Source organism: Strongylocentrotus purpuratus, unplaced genomic scaffold (genome assembly GCF_000002235.5).
Source record: "Strongylocentrotus purpuratus isolate Spur 01 unplaced genomic scaffold, Spur_5.0 spur5_scaffold_5, whole genome shotgun sequence".
Classification (NCBI taxonomy): Eukaryota; Metazoa; Echinodermata; class Echinoidea; order Camarodonta; family Strongylocentrotidae; genus Strongylocentrotus; species Strongylocentrotus purpuratus.
The window spans coordinates 15,579,126-15,594,468 of record NW_022145611.1 but is presented as its reverse complement, the minus strand read 5'-3'; the positions used below and the strand labels follow the sequence as shown (position 1 = coordinate 15,594,468).

The window sequence follows — 15,343 nt, the reverse complement described above, 5'->3', positions numbered from 1 at the left end:
GGCATTTCAGATCAGATGGTGTTCAATTTTTTAATTCATTTGCTTATTTCTCCCTAATGTACGAAAGTCGGGAAGGAGCTTACTTGTTTTTTTTTTTTTTTTTTTTGAAATACCCGACACTCCTTGACACAAGAGAGAAGTCCAAGGATGAGCGAGCAGACCGTTAGCTAGTGTATGGGAGTGTGAATGGGAGTGTCTATGAGAGTGTCCAAGGTACAGGAGTGAGAATAGGAGCGTGTATAGGATTGAGAGCGTGTATTGAAGAGCAAAGGGCCTGCTTGCTCATTCTTTGACCCACTCTTGTGTCACCTCACAAAATATATTTTAAACGTGACTTAATTTGCCTTAGTCATATTAGTTATGAACTTTGTTATGAATTTTGTTATATACTGTATATTATACTTTGTGACAATGTCAACCACATTTGTAATTATCATAATTCATTGCCAATGTAAATTGTTCATAATTCAGCCATCTGGCTGCGAAGTGCAATGAATAAAACCTTTTCAATCTCAATCTCAATCTCAATCTAATATTAAAAACTATGCCGTTTTTAAGCGTAATTTCCCAAAAGGTAATCCAAATCGTATCCAACAGTCATCGTGGTGGGTAAATCGTAACTAGGATGTAGATATTTTGAAAAAGCCCTCATTCATTTGATATTCCAATAAAGTGGGGAGGGGGCGAAGTAGATTAGTATTATTAGGAATATCCACGAAAAAAGTACATTCTCGAGGTCCTGCAAAAGCTTGCGCGGACAGGGGGTGGGGGGGGGGGGGGAGTCTGAGAGGAGAGCGTAAATTGGCGTGGAGTCCAGGGGCGGAGTCTTTGGAAACTCAGGAGTTTTAGCAGGCCAGGGGCGGCGGAGTGTCGTTCAAAGTGTGGGGGAGCACCAACATAAAAGGGCAAATTCCGGGAAAAGGGGGCACCTATAAAGGGAAACCTCGAAGCAAAAATATACAATTTTGTAGCCATTGGTATATCTCTCTCTCAATAAACTTCATAACGATACGTCACAATATTTCACATTTCAAATTATTTGCTTAAAAGAAAATGAATATCTTTGTATGTATATTTTGAAATGGTTTGAAAGGAATGAGGATGGTTAACATTTAAGTACGCAGACACTCCAAAAGTGGTTTATAATAAACACTCGGGTCGCGGCGCGCTGGAATCACTTGGGTCACGGCTCGCTGGGCCATTTTTTTTAATGGTGTCTTCAAATCGGCCCTACACGCTGGGTTAAATCTTATCTTAGATTAGCGATTGTTTTTAACCATTTTTAAATAGGGTGCATGGGAAATTTTACCTAAAAACGAAGTTGGAAGTTGCGATTGCTTTTTTAATGATAGAAAAATAAGAAGACAAGAACTACTTTTGCCACACTCAACCCGCTGTAATGGCAGCTAAAGAAAAGAGTGGAGAAAATCAAGAATGACATGATAAAAGAAAAGGGAAATAGGGAAAAAGGGATAGAAAGAAAGGCTATTTTGAGCACCTCACTGACTTAGCCCCCCCCCCCCCCTCCTATGATCTCGGCCGTCGAATGTCCGATGAACACGCAAATGTGCATGTTTGTAAATAATTATGCAAGAAACGAGATCGTATAATTAGTTGTTTCCTAATATGCAAATTTTTGTCGTTATAGCCTAATTAATCATGCGAAATGCTATTTTTTTGCATTTTACAGAAAACTCTACATATTTGTCTGTAGACTTGTAAGAATCTTGAAAATGTATTGAATAAATGTTTTCTTCATCTCAAATTCATGAGGTTTAATTTTTTTTATATTTGAAAATGCATAGGTTAATTTGCATAAATTATGAATACGCAATTTACGCGTTCGAAATTCATCATTTTATTTTCTTATGTATTTTTTTTTTTATTTCTTATTATATCTATTGTTTTATTTCTAATGTATTCTTATGTTCTGGAATACATCAAGTTACTTTGAGAAATATATAAAAGCAATTTGATATCAATTCATATCTCCCACTCATAGGAAGAAATACATCTGAACCTGTATTCACATTTCTACTTGTACATTTTTTGATGACATGCGCATACTAATTGTTATGTAACACCTTACAGGTATATCCGATTTCGACGAAAATGATATCAAATGTGCGTAAGACTTGAGGAAAAAAGTAATGAAACGACCATTCAAAATTCCAAGCGGTTGCGACGCAATCTCCGAAAATGTCGAGGGGGCCTCAAAGCCCCCCCCCCCCATAACAGTTAGGGTTAAAGGAAGATTAAAATGATAACCGATACATAGACCCTTAAGATTCATTGATGTAAGGACGAAAGCAATAGATTAAAATAAAGTGTGTCGATAATTTCAAATCTCTTCTTCAATAAATCTCCCCCTTATAAAGCCGATTTGAAGACACCATTTAAAAAAAATTGGCCCAGCGAACCGTGACCCGAGTGTTTTCCAGCGCACCGCGACCCAAGAGTTTATTATAAGCCCAACAACTTATGCCATATCCTGCCAAAATACTTCATTATCACATTGTATAATACTTTAGTGCTACCCTACTTATCATACTGTAAGTTTTTATGGGCTTATACATATTCTTGCAAGTTGGAAGCACTTTTTAAATTGCAAAACAAGTTTTGTAAGAATAGCTTCATCATTTACATATTTACACATACAACGCACACGCTTACAATTGTCTCATAATTTACCCTTTTCTGATTACGCAGTGTGCGTTGTATGTGTTTGTGTGTGTGTGTGTGTGAGTGTGTGTGTGCGTGTGTGTGTGTGTGTGTGTGTGCGTGTGTGTGTTTGTGTTTGTGTTTTTGTGCATGTGTGTTTGTCTGTCTGTCTGTCTGACTGTCATTGTTCAATGCACTGTTTTATTCCTCACCCAGTAAGTTGGCGCAAGTGAAATCAGGCAGTCTTGTAAAGATTGTCTGATGTTCAGTCAAGCATGAAGGGATTCAAATGAAAATAGTACCTAAATGTGCTGGGAGGATAACTCTATCGAGACATATCATGAAACCCATAATTAAATATTCATACTTCAAACAATACAAATTTTAAAAAGTGGGACATTTTTTCTGACTCACCCTGTATATTATTCAGATAAAGACCCTTGTAATATTCTTCGATGAATTGTAATAAGTTGAAAATAAATTGTACTAAGACTGTTAGTATGCTGATAGGCACTAAATATAATTATGTTGAACGGACACAGTAGGTTGAACTTAAAAATTAATGATAATGATATTGTTCAAGTTGACAAATTTAAATATCTAGGTAATTTTGTTGATTGTGAATTAAAATGGAATGAACACACTGGTGAATTATGTAAAAAGGTTGGAAAATGATTAGTTTCTTAGGAAGGTTGCATAACTATGTTAATGAGACTGGGTTAAAACTTGTACATAATGCCGCAATTATGCCACATTTTGATTATGGTGACGTGTTATGGCATTCGGGCACTAAGTCTCAAGTAGACATGTTACAAAAATTACAGAACAGGGCTGGTAGAATTATTCTTAAATTTAAATTATCTGAACATAAGCCAATTAGTGAAATTCATTATATTTTAAATTGGGAAATTTTAGAAAATATACAAGTTAGGCACAGTTATTCTTTAATGTATAAAATATTTCACGATTTGGTACCTGTATATTTGAAAGAGAAGTTTATTGTTAAGACTAAAAACTATGTCCTTAGAAGTGCTAATTTAGTTTTGCCTAAACCGAAAACACAGAATTGTAAGCGTACGTTTCTGTATCGCGGAAGTAAATTGTATAATGGATTGTCTATGCACATTCGACAATCAAGAAGTTTGGCTACATTTAATAAAGAAATAAAAAGTTTGGTTTGAATTGTTATGACAGAGATATTATAGACTGGAGGAATTGGGAAGGGGGTAGCGGGAGGGGTTGGTAGTATCGAGAGGGTGGCGGGGGGGGGGTGGTGAGGTTAGGGGGATCGATAAGGGGGGGGTAGTGTATTGGCAAAATACTATGATTTTTATAAAAAAATGATATTGTATGTAAATTAATATGATTTTTGCTTTCGGACCCCGTGGAAGAACAGGACCATTTTGGGCTATCCAACCCTTTGTCTATACTTTACACATGTACTTACTTTCTTATCGTTTGAAATGTGTTTTTTATTTTTTATTTTTTTAAAAACTTGTATGTATATGTGGAGTTCGGAAATAGAAACAAACAAACAATGGTGGCTGTCCAAACAAACCCACTAGGGTTTTTATACAGCAATTAAATTACTATTTTTACTGTAAATATTTTACTATTTTGTTAACTGCAACCGAAATATTATAATTATGTTTATTAGTACTTCTATTATATTTACTGCATGTTTACTTAACTGTTTTTATTATGAAATTATAGAATTGAATAAATGCTGAATTGAATTGAAAGATATTAAAGAAAAGTGGGGCTTTGCAAAGGAACATACATTCCATAAATGAAACCCGCTTTATCACTTTTAACTAAAATATATGGATGGGAATAGCAATCAATCCTAAGGCGGGAGGGGGGGGGGGTAGGGGAGGGGAAGAGCTTGAAGGGCAGAAGGGGCTGAAGCTCGCCTCAATTAATTTGGCCAACCGTAATACGACCGACCGTATGATTGGGCTGCGAGATGGTCCATTTTTTTGGTGACGAAATTACATATGCACTGATAAAATAGGTCAAGACAAAATTCCTATGAATTAATTTACATACTGGATAATTAATATTCGGCAAATATGTCAGCCGTTATGGCGTAATTGTCCCAATACACTTATGACAACATGTTTCCCTCCCCTCCACATCTGGACGTTTTTCCCGTATTAAAAAAACCCAGATATGGCATCAGATGTTATGCGTTGGCACATTATAGAAAACCATTGGCATGCTTCTAAACTTCTCGTTTTTCAAAATGATTCAATTAATGGCCAAACTTTAAATCATTCTTAATGCAAGTGCACATCGACCTATTTTCTTTTGTTCGGGGCCTTGCATTCTAATAAGAAACACTCTACTGACCTGTTTGTTTAGATTTCAATGCTTCCACTAAGTGCCCGTCCAACATGGCTTAAGTATTTTTTAAAGAGCTTTTGTAGGAGTTCATCTAATTTTCATAAGCAAAGCGGCAGTAAAATCCTAACAATAGGATCCGACATTCTCTAATGCACGCAAAAACTAAAAATAGCCATCATGCCTACATCTAGATCTTCTTATTCAATGCCTTCAAGTGATTTTTACGCAACCTTCTGCGCATCCATGTTTTTTTTGTTATTTTTTTCGGCGTATCTCATACTGACAGAAAACAAGAAAGTTGTGCATATAAATAAAGCCCTCCATGCTCCGCAGAAGAGATTATTCGTTATTCTCAGTTACGGCACGCCATTGAACTGTCATTAGGAATGTGAATTTCGTCTTATTTCGTGCAGTATTTCAAGATTATCTCAAAAAATTTAGACTTTGATATGGAGGGTGCTAAGATCCAGAATGTTTCAGAACCGACGTTATATTCGACTATGTTAGTTGAGGATTATTTTGCGAATTCGACGGAGGATTTATCTGAGACCACAATTACTGAGCAAAAATCTCGCTCGGTAAACATCCACGGGATCCTGTGGCCTATCCTGTTCACAGTCCTTATTATCATTGCCAACTTTCTGAGTCTCGTAGCCTTCTGCATCGAAAAACGACTTCGCACTTACAACAACTACTTCATCATTAACCTGACCATTCTGGACTTCATAACCGGGTTGTTCCTCATCCCTACGGTGGTTCATACACACATCGGGTATTACCCGTTCTCGCTAGATATCTGTAAGGTGACTTCTGCTATCCAGTTGGGAATTCTCAACGCCTCCAATCTTGCCGTGGTCGTGATCTGCGCTGATCGACATCAGGCTACTTACGATCCTATCAACCACTTCATATCACGAAGCAAACGCATGGCCGTCATCAAAAACATCATCCCATGGATTGTGTCAGTTGTCTTTTGGTTTCTCTATACCACCATACCCGAATTCATCATCGATTTCGACAACGGTCGTCACTGCGCTCACTGGTACAGTTTACGAACATTACCTGGTATCATCCCGTTCATTGCTCTATTCTATTTACCGTTTACCATCATCGCTGTACTCTATTTTAGAATCGTTGCTAAAATCCAGGCTACTCTTGGCGGTAAGAATGTCGAAAAACAGTTTGCTATGAAAGATGCGAAAAAGGGAAAGATCACGGCGGAGTTGCCTCACGATGAAATGACGTCGGCCGTCAGTAATGCAACCATCAATGTCGACCTCTCATCCGATAATTTTGACCAGCGAATAATGAGGAAGAACGTTAATGCTGCGAATAGTGCAAAGAAAACAACAGTAAGTATTTTTTATTACTGTTTACCATATTTACAACAATAGGAAAGTAGAGAATTTTAAAAAATTGAGTTTTTAAAATATTTCATCCGTCATAGCAAAGCCGATGGAAACTTTAATACGCTATCCTCAAATCAATCGATTAGAAATTAAACAAATAGTGGAAAGTGGTTTTTGGAAAATTGAATTAGACACTCAGACAAACTGAGGCATATTCATATTTAATTTTCTTTTGTGCATGCTTGATAGTTTTACCCTTTTGTCCTTTGCTCTTCATCTGATACTACATATTTTAAAATAGCTTGATGATACTTGCTTTGCTTACAACGCGAACTTTGCTTTATGGTGAAGTTATTAAAGGAGAACTTACCCCAGCGAAAAGGTGTAGGTATTCTGAAAAAATAACGAGATGACTTTTTGCCTTTTGACGTACAATAAATCTTACGAACGTGTACAAGATTTATATGAATGAAGATTTATTGGCATTATCTAATGCCTTTTAGCATTACATGGGCGCAGCCATTTCTTGAAAATGTGACGTACCAGGAGGAGTTGCACATGTATCACGCACCAAGCTTTAATTTGAAAAGACTTTTTAATTCATTTCATTAACCGAATCTTTACTTTTCAGGGAGGGAAAATCATAGTAGAGAAGGTAAAATTTACATTTGGTGAAAAATATATAATAGGATAACAATTGTAGCCCTTTTATTTAAAAAATAGTAAAATATAGAGGTTGACGAATCTATTTCATTTGTGTGGAACCTAAAACCCTGGAAGCATTTTTAAGTTTAGTTAATTTCATCATCATTTTATAGAGTTAACGATAGACCAATACCAGCTTTTACAAAAATGTTCACATTCAATTGGAAAGGAAACTAATCAGCATTTGTTAGGACTGTGGATCACGTGGGTCGCAGTTCCACTCCCGCTGCGGCACTTATGTCCTTTGGCAAGACATTAATCTACATTTTGCCACTTTCCATGGAGGTATGTAGGAGGGGGCGATGACTTGGTGGTAGAATAGTGGTTTCGTAAACGGGAGGTCCCGGGTTTCAAACCTAGTCGATGCACTAGTGCCTTTTGGACATGTATTATTCCTCATTAAAAATTCCCTTAAAGCCGTCGGTCCCCTAGTTGCTTACTAACAAGCATACACATACTTCATATAGCAGTCAAGTAAAACTAACCAAAAAAAGGGTGCCCGATAAGATGCGAACGTCAATGTGGTTGGATAGGCACGTGTGCGCTGGTAGAATGGCGTATAGTCCGAATTCTCCCCAGGGAGTGGAGTATGTGGACTTATATGTACGGATTAGTAATTGAATCCATGTATCTAATTGTAGTCCGAATAACTTTTAACCACGGTTTTGATTTTCTTTGAATGATTTCCAGATGAAACACGAAACTACCACCGAAATGCGCAAGGCTACAAGAACGCTCCTCTTCATCGTTATCGCTTTCGTACTTTCCTGGCTACCGCAGAGCATCATCATGCTCATTTACTCCATCGAACCCGTGCTCGTTGTACCAGGACTACCGCGACCAGCTCGGCTGTTCTTTAGATGGATGACGTATCTCAACAGCCTCCTCAACCCGATATCGTATGCCGTCTCACAACCGTTGTTCAGGTCTACTATAGTCAACATGTTCCTTTGCCGGCGAAAGTAATATAAATTTATTTTGAATGTATCACACATTATTTTGTTGTAGTTAATACACTGTACGTTGACGATTATCCTTAGTTATGGTAGCATAGCAGCGTTCTAACTTTTTAAAGTCTTGAGTTATTTCTGATATTATATCAAAACTATGCCGATAATTTTGTGAGCGAAAATTTCTAAACGGAAATCCAAAATCGTATCTAACAATCATCATTATCATAGCCTAACCGCACTACACAGTCGAATGTTGGTACATCCTAGCTAGGATGTAGATATTTTGAAAAGCTCCCATTAATTTGATATTCCAATAAAGTGGGGGGGGGCGAAGTAGATTAGTTTTACGGGATTATCAACGAGAAACGATTACATTCTCGAGGTCCAGCAAAATCCATACGATGGGTTAAAGCAAATAAACCTGTATAGGCTCCCAACATACACCCCCACCAATTCTGCACCGACACATACACACGCACACAAACTTATACTTACTCACCCACACAAAAACCTTTTCAAAATGTGATACGTAGGTACAATGTAATATAATACAAATGTTGCAAGCTTTGTTATATTAATGGTGTTGAGAGATTTATTACGATATATGCATATTATTGCGACCATTCTCGCGATTATGATATTCTGACATGCCTCCTTCCCCTTGTACTATTATATTATCTTTGTAATCTACATACATTTTTCTTGTTTAAAAAATTTCTTACACATTTTTTCCTCAATTTTCTGGCAGATGTATATATATATATATATATATATAAAATATACATTATATTGTGTTTGTACGTGAAGTATGTATACTAAATACATGGACAAAATCTATGTAAAGTTTGCCATTATTACAAAAAAGCTTGAAGAAAATCATAATTACTTACATTTCGAAAACATGACATATATATATATATATATATTTATTGATTCGGATGTTACAGTCAGATTGAGAAAAATGGGTCACTTGATCATAAGTCCATCATGCAAAAGACATCAAATTTCTCTTGATTGTATTCCCTGTAATATCCTTTATTTTATGTCTCATATAAATTCCCTTACACATTTCTCATGACCAGATAACCTTTTCCAAAGTTACATTAATATTTACAAGTTATTGCATGTATAAACCCCGTATAAACGCACTAGTATAACATAAGCCCCCCTTTTCTAATCGAAATCAACAAGGGCGATATTTGCATGAGTCTGTATATGAAATGAATACAATGTATGTGTGTTAGAGAAATTATGTCTTTATGATCTTAAATGCTTTCTTAAATGTTGTCTTAAATGCTGTCTCAAATGCTGTTTTATGTCATTTGGTCACAGTTTGGTTTGCATAATACAAAATAAGTTTATTCCCAACAAAATATGAGGTGTAGAACATCGTAAGAGCTTGCAGTCATTTAGTCTCTCTTTATCTGATACTGTTTTTGTAAATCTCTCTCTCTGTCTCTCTGTCTCTCTCTCATTACACTTGACAAGGTAATGTCACAATATTTTACATTTCAAATTGTTTATATATATATATATATATGTGTGTGTATTTTGAAAGGCTTACGGTACGTCACCATTGAATTTATATACAAAAAATAAAACATCAGAAAAAAGTTAACAAAAAGAGGGGATGGGGGGGGGGGGCTTTGCAAAAGTACATATATTTCACGGTTCTAGGACACCTACCCCCTGGACATCCACCGCTGGATAACCACCCCCGTTCAACTACCCCCTAGGACAACTACCCCCCATGGCAACTACCTTTAGGACGACTACCCCGGGGACAACTACCCTCCGGACAACTACCCCCAGACAACTACACCCGAAGATAACTAACCCCGGACAACTGACCCCTAGGACAACTACCCCCGGACAATTATCCCCTACGACAACCACCTTCCAGGACAACTAAGCCCCGGACAACTATCCTAGGGGGTAGTTGTCCAGCGGTAATTGTCATGGGGTTAGTTGTCCTAGGGGGTAGTTGTCCGGTGGTAGTTGTCCTAGGGGGTAGTTGTCCGAGGGGGAGTTGTCCTGGAGAATAGTCGTCCTAGATGGTGGTTGCCCTAGGGGGTAGTTGTCCTAGGGGGTAGTGGACTGGGGTGGTTATCCTGGGAGTGGATGTCCAGGGGTAGGTGTCTGGATACGATATTTCACAAGTCAAACCCGCTCTATCACTTAACCAGAATGTATGGACGGGAATATCCGCGGCAGAAATGCATAATCGGAAGCTTAGGGAAGAGGAGGGTTCTAAGGGGGTGAGGGGCTGAAGCTTGCCTCAGAGAATTGTTATTTTATCAAAATTCGGCTAACCGTACGATTTAGCTGCGAGTTGGTCCCTTTCTTGTAAATTCTATCTACGATATTTTAATGACCAAAAAACACATTTGCACCGCTCAAAGAAAGTCAAGAAAAAATTTCTAAATTAAATGTACATACTGCATAATTAATATTCGGCTAAAGAGGTCAGCCCTCATGGGGTCATCGTCCCCATATACTTATGATAACAGATAGGTTTCCCTCCCTCTCCACATTTGGTCGTTTTCTCGTAATCGTTTTTCTAAACAGATATGGCATAATACGACATACGTTGCCATAGTTAGAAAGCACTTGACATGCTTCTAAACTTCTCGTATTCAAAATTGATTCAAATCAACGGCAAACTTTGCATCATCCTTTATGTAAGTGCACATCGTCCTTTTTAGCTTTTGTTCGGTGCCACGCATTTAATTAAGAAACACGCTACCGATATGCTTTTTTTTTTCTTTTTTCTAAAGAACCTTTAAAGGAGTTCATCTGTTTGCCCGTAGCAAAGCGGCAGTAAAATCCTTACAATAGAATCAGACTTTCTCTAATGCACGCCAAACATAATAAATTCACATCATGCCTACCTCTAGATCTTCTTATTCAATACCTTCATATAATCTTTACGCAACCTTCTGCGCATCCATGTTTTCTTTGTTATTTTTTTCCGGCGTATATCATACTGTAAGAAAACAAGAAGATTTTTCATATATATATATATGATCTCCTGCATGTTTCGTATGACAGATTATTCGTTATTCTCAGTTCTGGCACGCCATTTAACTGCCATTCGGAATTTGAATTTTGTCTCATTTCGTGCAATATTTCAAGATAATTTCACAAGATTTAGACTTTGATATGGAGGGTGCTATGATCCAGAATGTTTCGGAGCAGACATTCTATTCGACTATGTCATTTGAGGATTATTTTGCGAATTCGACGGAGGATTTGTCTGAGACCACGATTACTGAGCAGAAATCTCGCTCGGTAAACATCCACGGGATCCTGTGGCCTTTCCTTTACACAGTCCTCATCATCGTTGCCAACTTTCTGAGTCTCATAGCCTTTTTCATCGAGAAACGACTTCGTGCTTACAATAACTACTTCATCATTAACCTGACCATTCTGGACTTCCTAACCGGGTTGTTCCTCATTCCTACGGTGGTTCATACACATATCGGGTACTACCCGTTCTCGCAAGATATCTGTAAGGTGATTTCTGGTTTGCGGTTGGGAATTCTCAACGCCTCCAATCTTGCCGTGGTCGTGATCTGCGCTGATCGACATCAGGCTACTTACGATCCTATCAACCACTTCATATCACGAAACAAACGCATGGCCGTCATCAAAAACATCATCCCATGGATTGTGTCAGTTGTCTTTTGGTTTCTCTATACCACCATACCCGAATTCATCATCGATTTCGACAACGATCGTCACTGCATTCGCTGGTACACTTTACGAACATTACCTGGTATCATACCGTTCATTGCTCTATTCTATTTACCCTTTACCATCATCGCTGTACTCTATTTTAGAATCGTTGCTAAAATCCAGGCTACTCTTGGCGGTAAGAATGTCGAAAAACGATTTGCCATGAAAGATGCGAAAAAGGGAAAGATCACGGCGGAGCTACCTCACGATGACATGACGTCGGCCGTCAGTACTGCAACCATCAATATCGACCTCTCATCCGATAATTTTGACCAGCAAATAATGAGGAAGAACGTTAATGCTGCGAATAATGCAAAGAAAACAACAGTAAGTATTCATATCACTCTTTACCATATTTACAACAATAGGACAACAGGGAATCTAAAACCATTTAAAATATTTTATCCGTCATAGCAAAGCTTATGGAAACTCAAATACGCTATCCTCAAACTGATCCATTGGATATTTAACAAATTGTGGCAAGTGGTTTTCGAAAATTGAATTAGACACTCAGACAAACTATTGCTTATTCGTACATGTATATACTTCGCTTTTTTGCATGCTTGATAGTTTTTTTCCTTTAGTCCTTCGCTATTAATCTGATACTACATATTTTAAATTAACATAATGATACATGCATTGCTTACAACGCGAACTTTGTTTTATGGTGACATTATTAAAGGAGAACTAACCCCAAAGGATAAAGTGTAGGTATTCTGAAAAACGAAAAGAATTTCCTGCCTTTTGATGTACAATACATCTTACGAACATGTACAAAAGTTATATGAATGAAGATTTCTTGGCATTATATAATGCCTTTTAGCATGACATGGGCGTAGCCATTTTCTTGAAAATGTGATGTACCAGGAGGAGTTAGTTGTACATGTATCATGCACCAAGCTTCAATTGGAAAAACTTTTTAATTTAATAACAAAACCTGTACTTTTCAATGGGGGAAAATCATAGCCGGTAAAATCACGAAGGTAAAAATACATTTGGTGAAAAAAATATAATAGAATAACAATTGTAACCCATTTATTTAAAAATACTAAAATATAGCGGTTGACAAATCTATTTCATTTATGTTCAACCTATACCGATAAGATGCACCCGGAACACCACCAAATTATTCATGCAATTTGCTTTCTGGCAATTCGAGTACAAAGTATAAGAGCAGGCGAATGAAATGCTTCAACACAACAAACACCTCGGAAGGAAGCATCCATGAATTTGAATACATTTAGTTGATAAACAACTCCGCATAGTACGTCATGCAATCAAGAAAATTGCGATGCCAACGTCTTGCTAAGAAACTGTACTTTATTCTTGCTTTATGCCTTTCTCAAACACTTTGGTGGGTAAATCTTGTAGATTGATGGGCAAGAATGCAATAAATCTCTCAGAACAACTAAAGTTATTCTTTAAGATTAGTTCTCCTTTAGTGCATCATTATTCTGACGTGGACGAATATGTTATTCGATTAAACAGCAGAACAGTTTATAATGTTCAATTATAAATTTAGTTAATTTTGTCTAATTTATGGAGTTTGAGGTGGAACAATACCAGCTTTGACAAAGAATTGCACCTTCATTTGGAAAGGAAACTAATCAGCTTTTTAAAAGAAATGACACTACTTTTAACAATATAAATGAGACCATGTGATGATGGTGAAGATCACCATGATAAGAATCGTTATGATTGAAAAACAAATTAAAAAAGAACAGTTGTTCACTTATATCATTTTTTTCACGGTATGTTCATTGTTACAACTCATACTACCGGAAAGTAGAGGTGTTGTGGTGTAGTTGATATGCAATGGGCTGTGGATCACGTGGGTCGCAGTTCGACTCCCGCTGCGGCTAAAATAGTGTGCTTTCGTTTTGGGGGACGACGGAGCCTACGACGGTAAAGTTAGGTATTGGACCCATCTGCGCAAGCTCGTAACTGGAGGTTCATCGGTCATCGAAAATCTACGACGGTTTTCGGGGTTGTTTTACCACCGCCCTGAAAACCCGACGACGTACTACCGAATTTGCTGTAGAGCCTATGTACGAATGACTTTACCGCGGGCAAACTTGATTTTTGACCAAGATTACAGAGCTTCAGCTATGCATTCCGTAAATTTCTATCTAGGCGTATTTGAATATCTGTTGAAACATATATTACGAATTCCTGCAAGCAAAACGGCCCATGTTATGTTGATTGAAATCAGATTAATTGTGTTTTTTTAAAGAAAGTTTTTTCAAGATGTGCATGACGGGCGTTTGTCATTACGCCCACTCCGACATGACTTGAAATCATCCAGATCAAAAGTCTCATACCCATAGTACCTAAAGTCTTAATTTGTAGTCTTGTTGATTTCATAAAGAAGAGTACAATCATCTTCGTCAATGATATCCAAACAATAAATGAGAAGTAAACATTCCCTCACTCAGTGAAGATTCGCCATTTCGAATAACGCGCGATCAGTTCGTTGCAGTCCTGAAAAACGAAACGAGTAATTGAAGTCGCACGCCCGACCATACAGTCGCAGTTTTTTTTTTACCGTCGCCCAAAACGAAAGCACACTCATGTCCTTTGTCAAGACATTAATCTGCATTTCCTAATCTCCGAGGAGGTGTTAAAGGTATAGACCAGCTTTGGAAACGCCCCCCCCCTCTCAAAAAATGAAATGGAAGCTCTTAATTACATTTTGCCGGGAAACCGCCTACTAATTGATATATTTGGTAAATTATTATAATCTATCTGGACCGGATAGATATCGCGCACGTGTAGCGTATTCCCATATACATCTTTCTGTGTACAGTGCTTGTAACGTTACCAAGACTGGGCCAAATTTTTTATCATTTTGATGATTACAGAACCGTGCAGTACACACAAATACTTAAATGCTGGATTATCAACCTTTTCTGATCGATTCCACAACATTTCTTTCACAGTGCACAGCGACGGCTCGCCGGTAGACCACTGGTCTAGTGACTAGGAGCTTCCGGGTTTGGAACCAAGTCAATGTTCTAGCGCCCTTTGGTTATGTATTATTCCTCATTAACTAGTCCCTCAAAGCCGTTAGTCCCCTTGTTGCTCACTTAACAGCAGTCAGGTAAAGGGGTAAAATAGACAAACAAATTGGTACCCTGGTACTAACGTTAATGTGGTTGGATATGCACGTGACTGTGCGCTTAATAGCCTAATACTCCCTGGTGAGTGCAGTGTGTGCAATTCCATTAGTGGATTAGTAATTGAAATCAACTATCTAATGGAAGTCCGAGTAACTTTTAACCATATTTTTGATTTTTTTTTAATGACTCTCAGATAAATCGCGAAACTGCCACGGAAATGAGCAAGGCTACCAGAACGCTCCTCTTCATCGTCGTCGCTTTCGTAGTTTCATGGCTACCGCAGAGCATCATGATTCTCATTTACTCCATCGAACCTGTTCTCATTATACCAGGACTACCACGACCAGCTCGACTGTTCATCGGGTGGATGCCATTTCTCAACAGCCTCCTCAACCCGATAGCGTATGCCGTGTCGCAACCGTTGTTCAGGTCTACCATATTCAACATGTTTCTATGCCGGCGGCGAATGTAA

General features: G+C 37.8%; 2 protein-coding genes across 2 annotated transcripts; both read left to right on the top strand.

Moving 5' to 3' along the window:
• Positions 1 to 5,456: 5,456 nt before the first annotated feature.
• LOC581384 (muscarinic acetylcholine receptor M3-like) lies at positions 5,457 to 8,027 on the top strand. Its single transcript, XM_781388.2, has 2 exons — positions 5,457 to 6,359; positions 7,752 to 8,027. The coding sequence occupies exons 1-2, from the start codon at positions 5,457 to 5,459 to the stop codon at positions 8,025 to 8,027; spliced, it is 1,179 nt and encodes a 392-aa protein (XP_786481.2).
• A 3,200-nt stretch (positions 8,028 to 11,227) lies between these two features.
• On the top strand, positions 11,228 to 15,343 carry LOC581440 (muscarinic acetylcholine receptor M3-like). Its single transcript, XM_781436.2, has 2 exons — positions 11,228 to 12,079; positions 15,065 to 15,343. Exons 1-2 carry the CDS (start codon positions 11,228 to 11,230, stop codon positions 15,341 to 15,343), a joined length of 1,131 nt encoding a protein of 376 aa, XP_786529.1.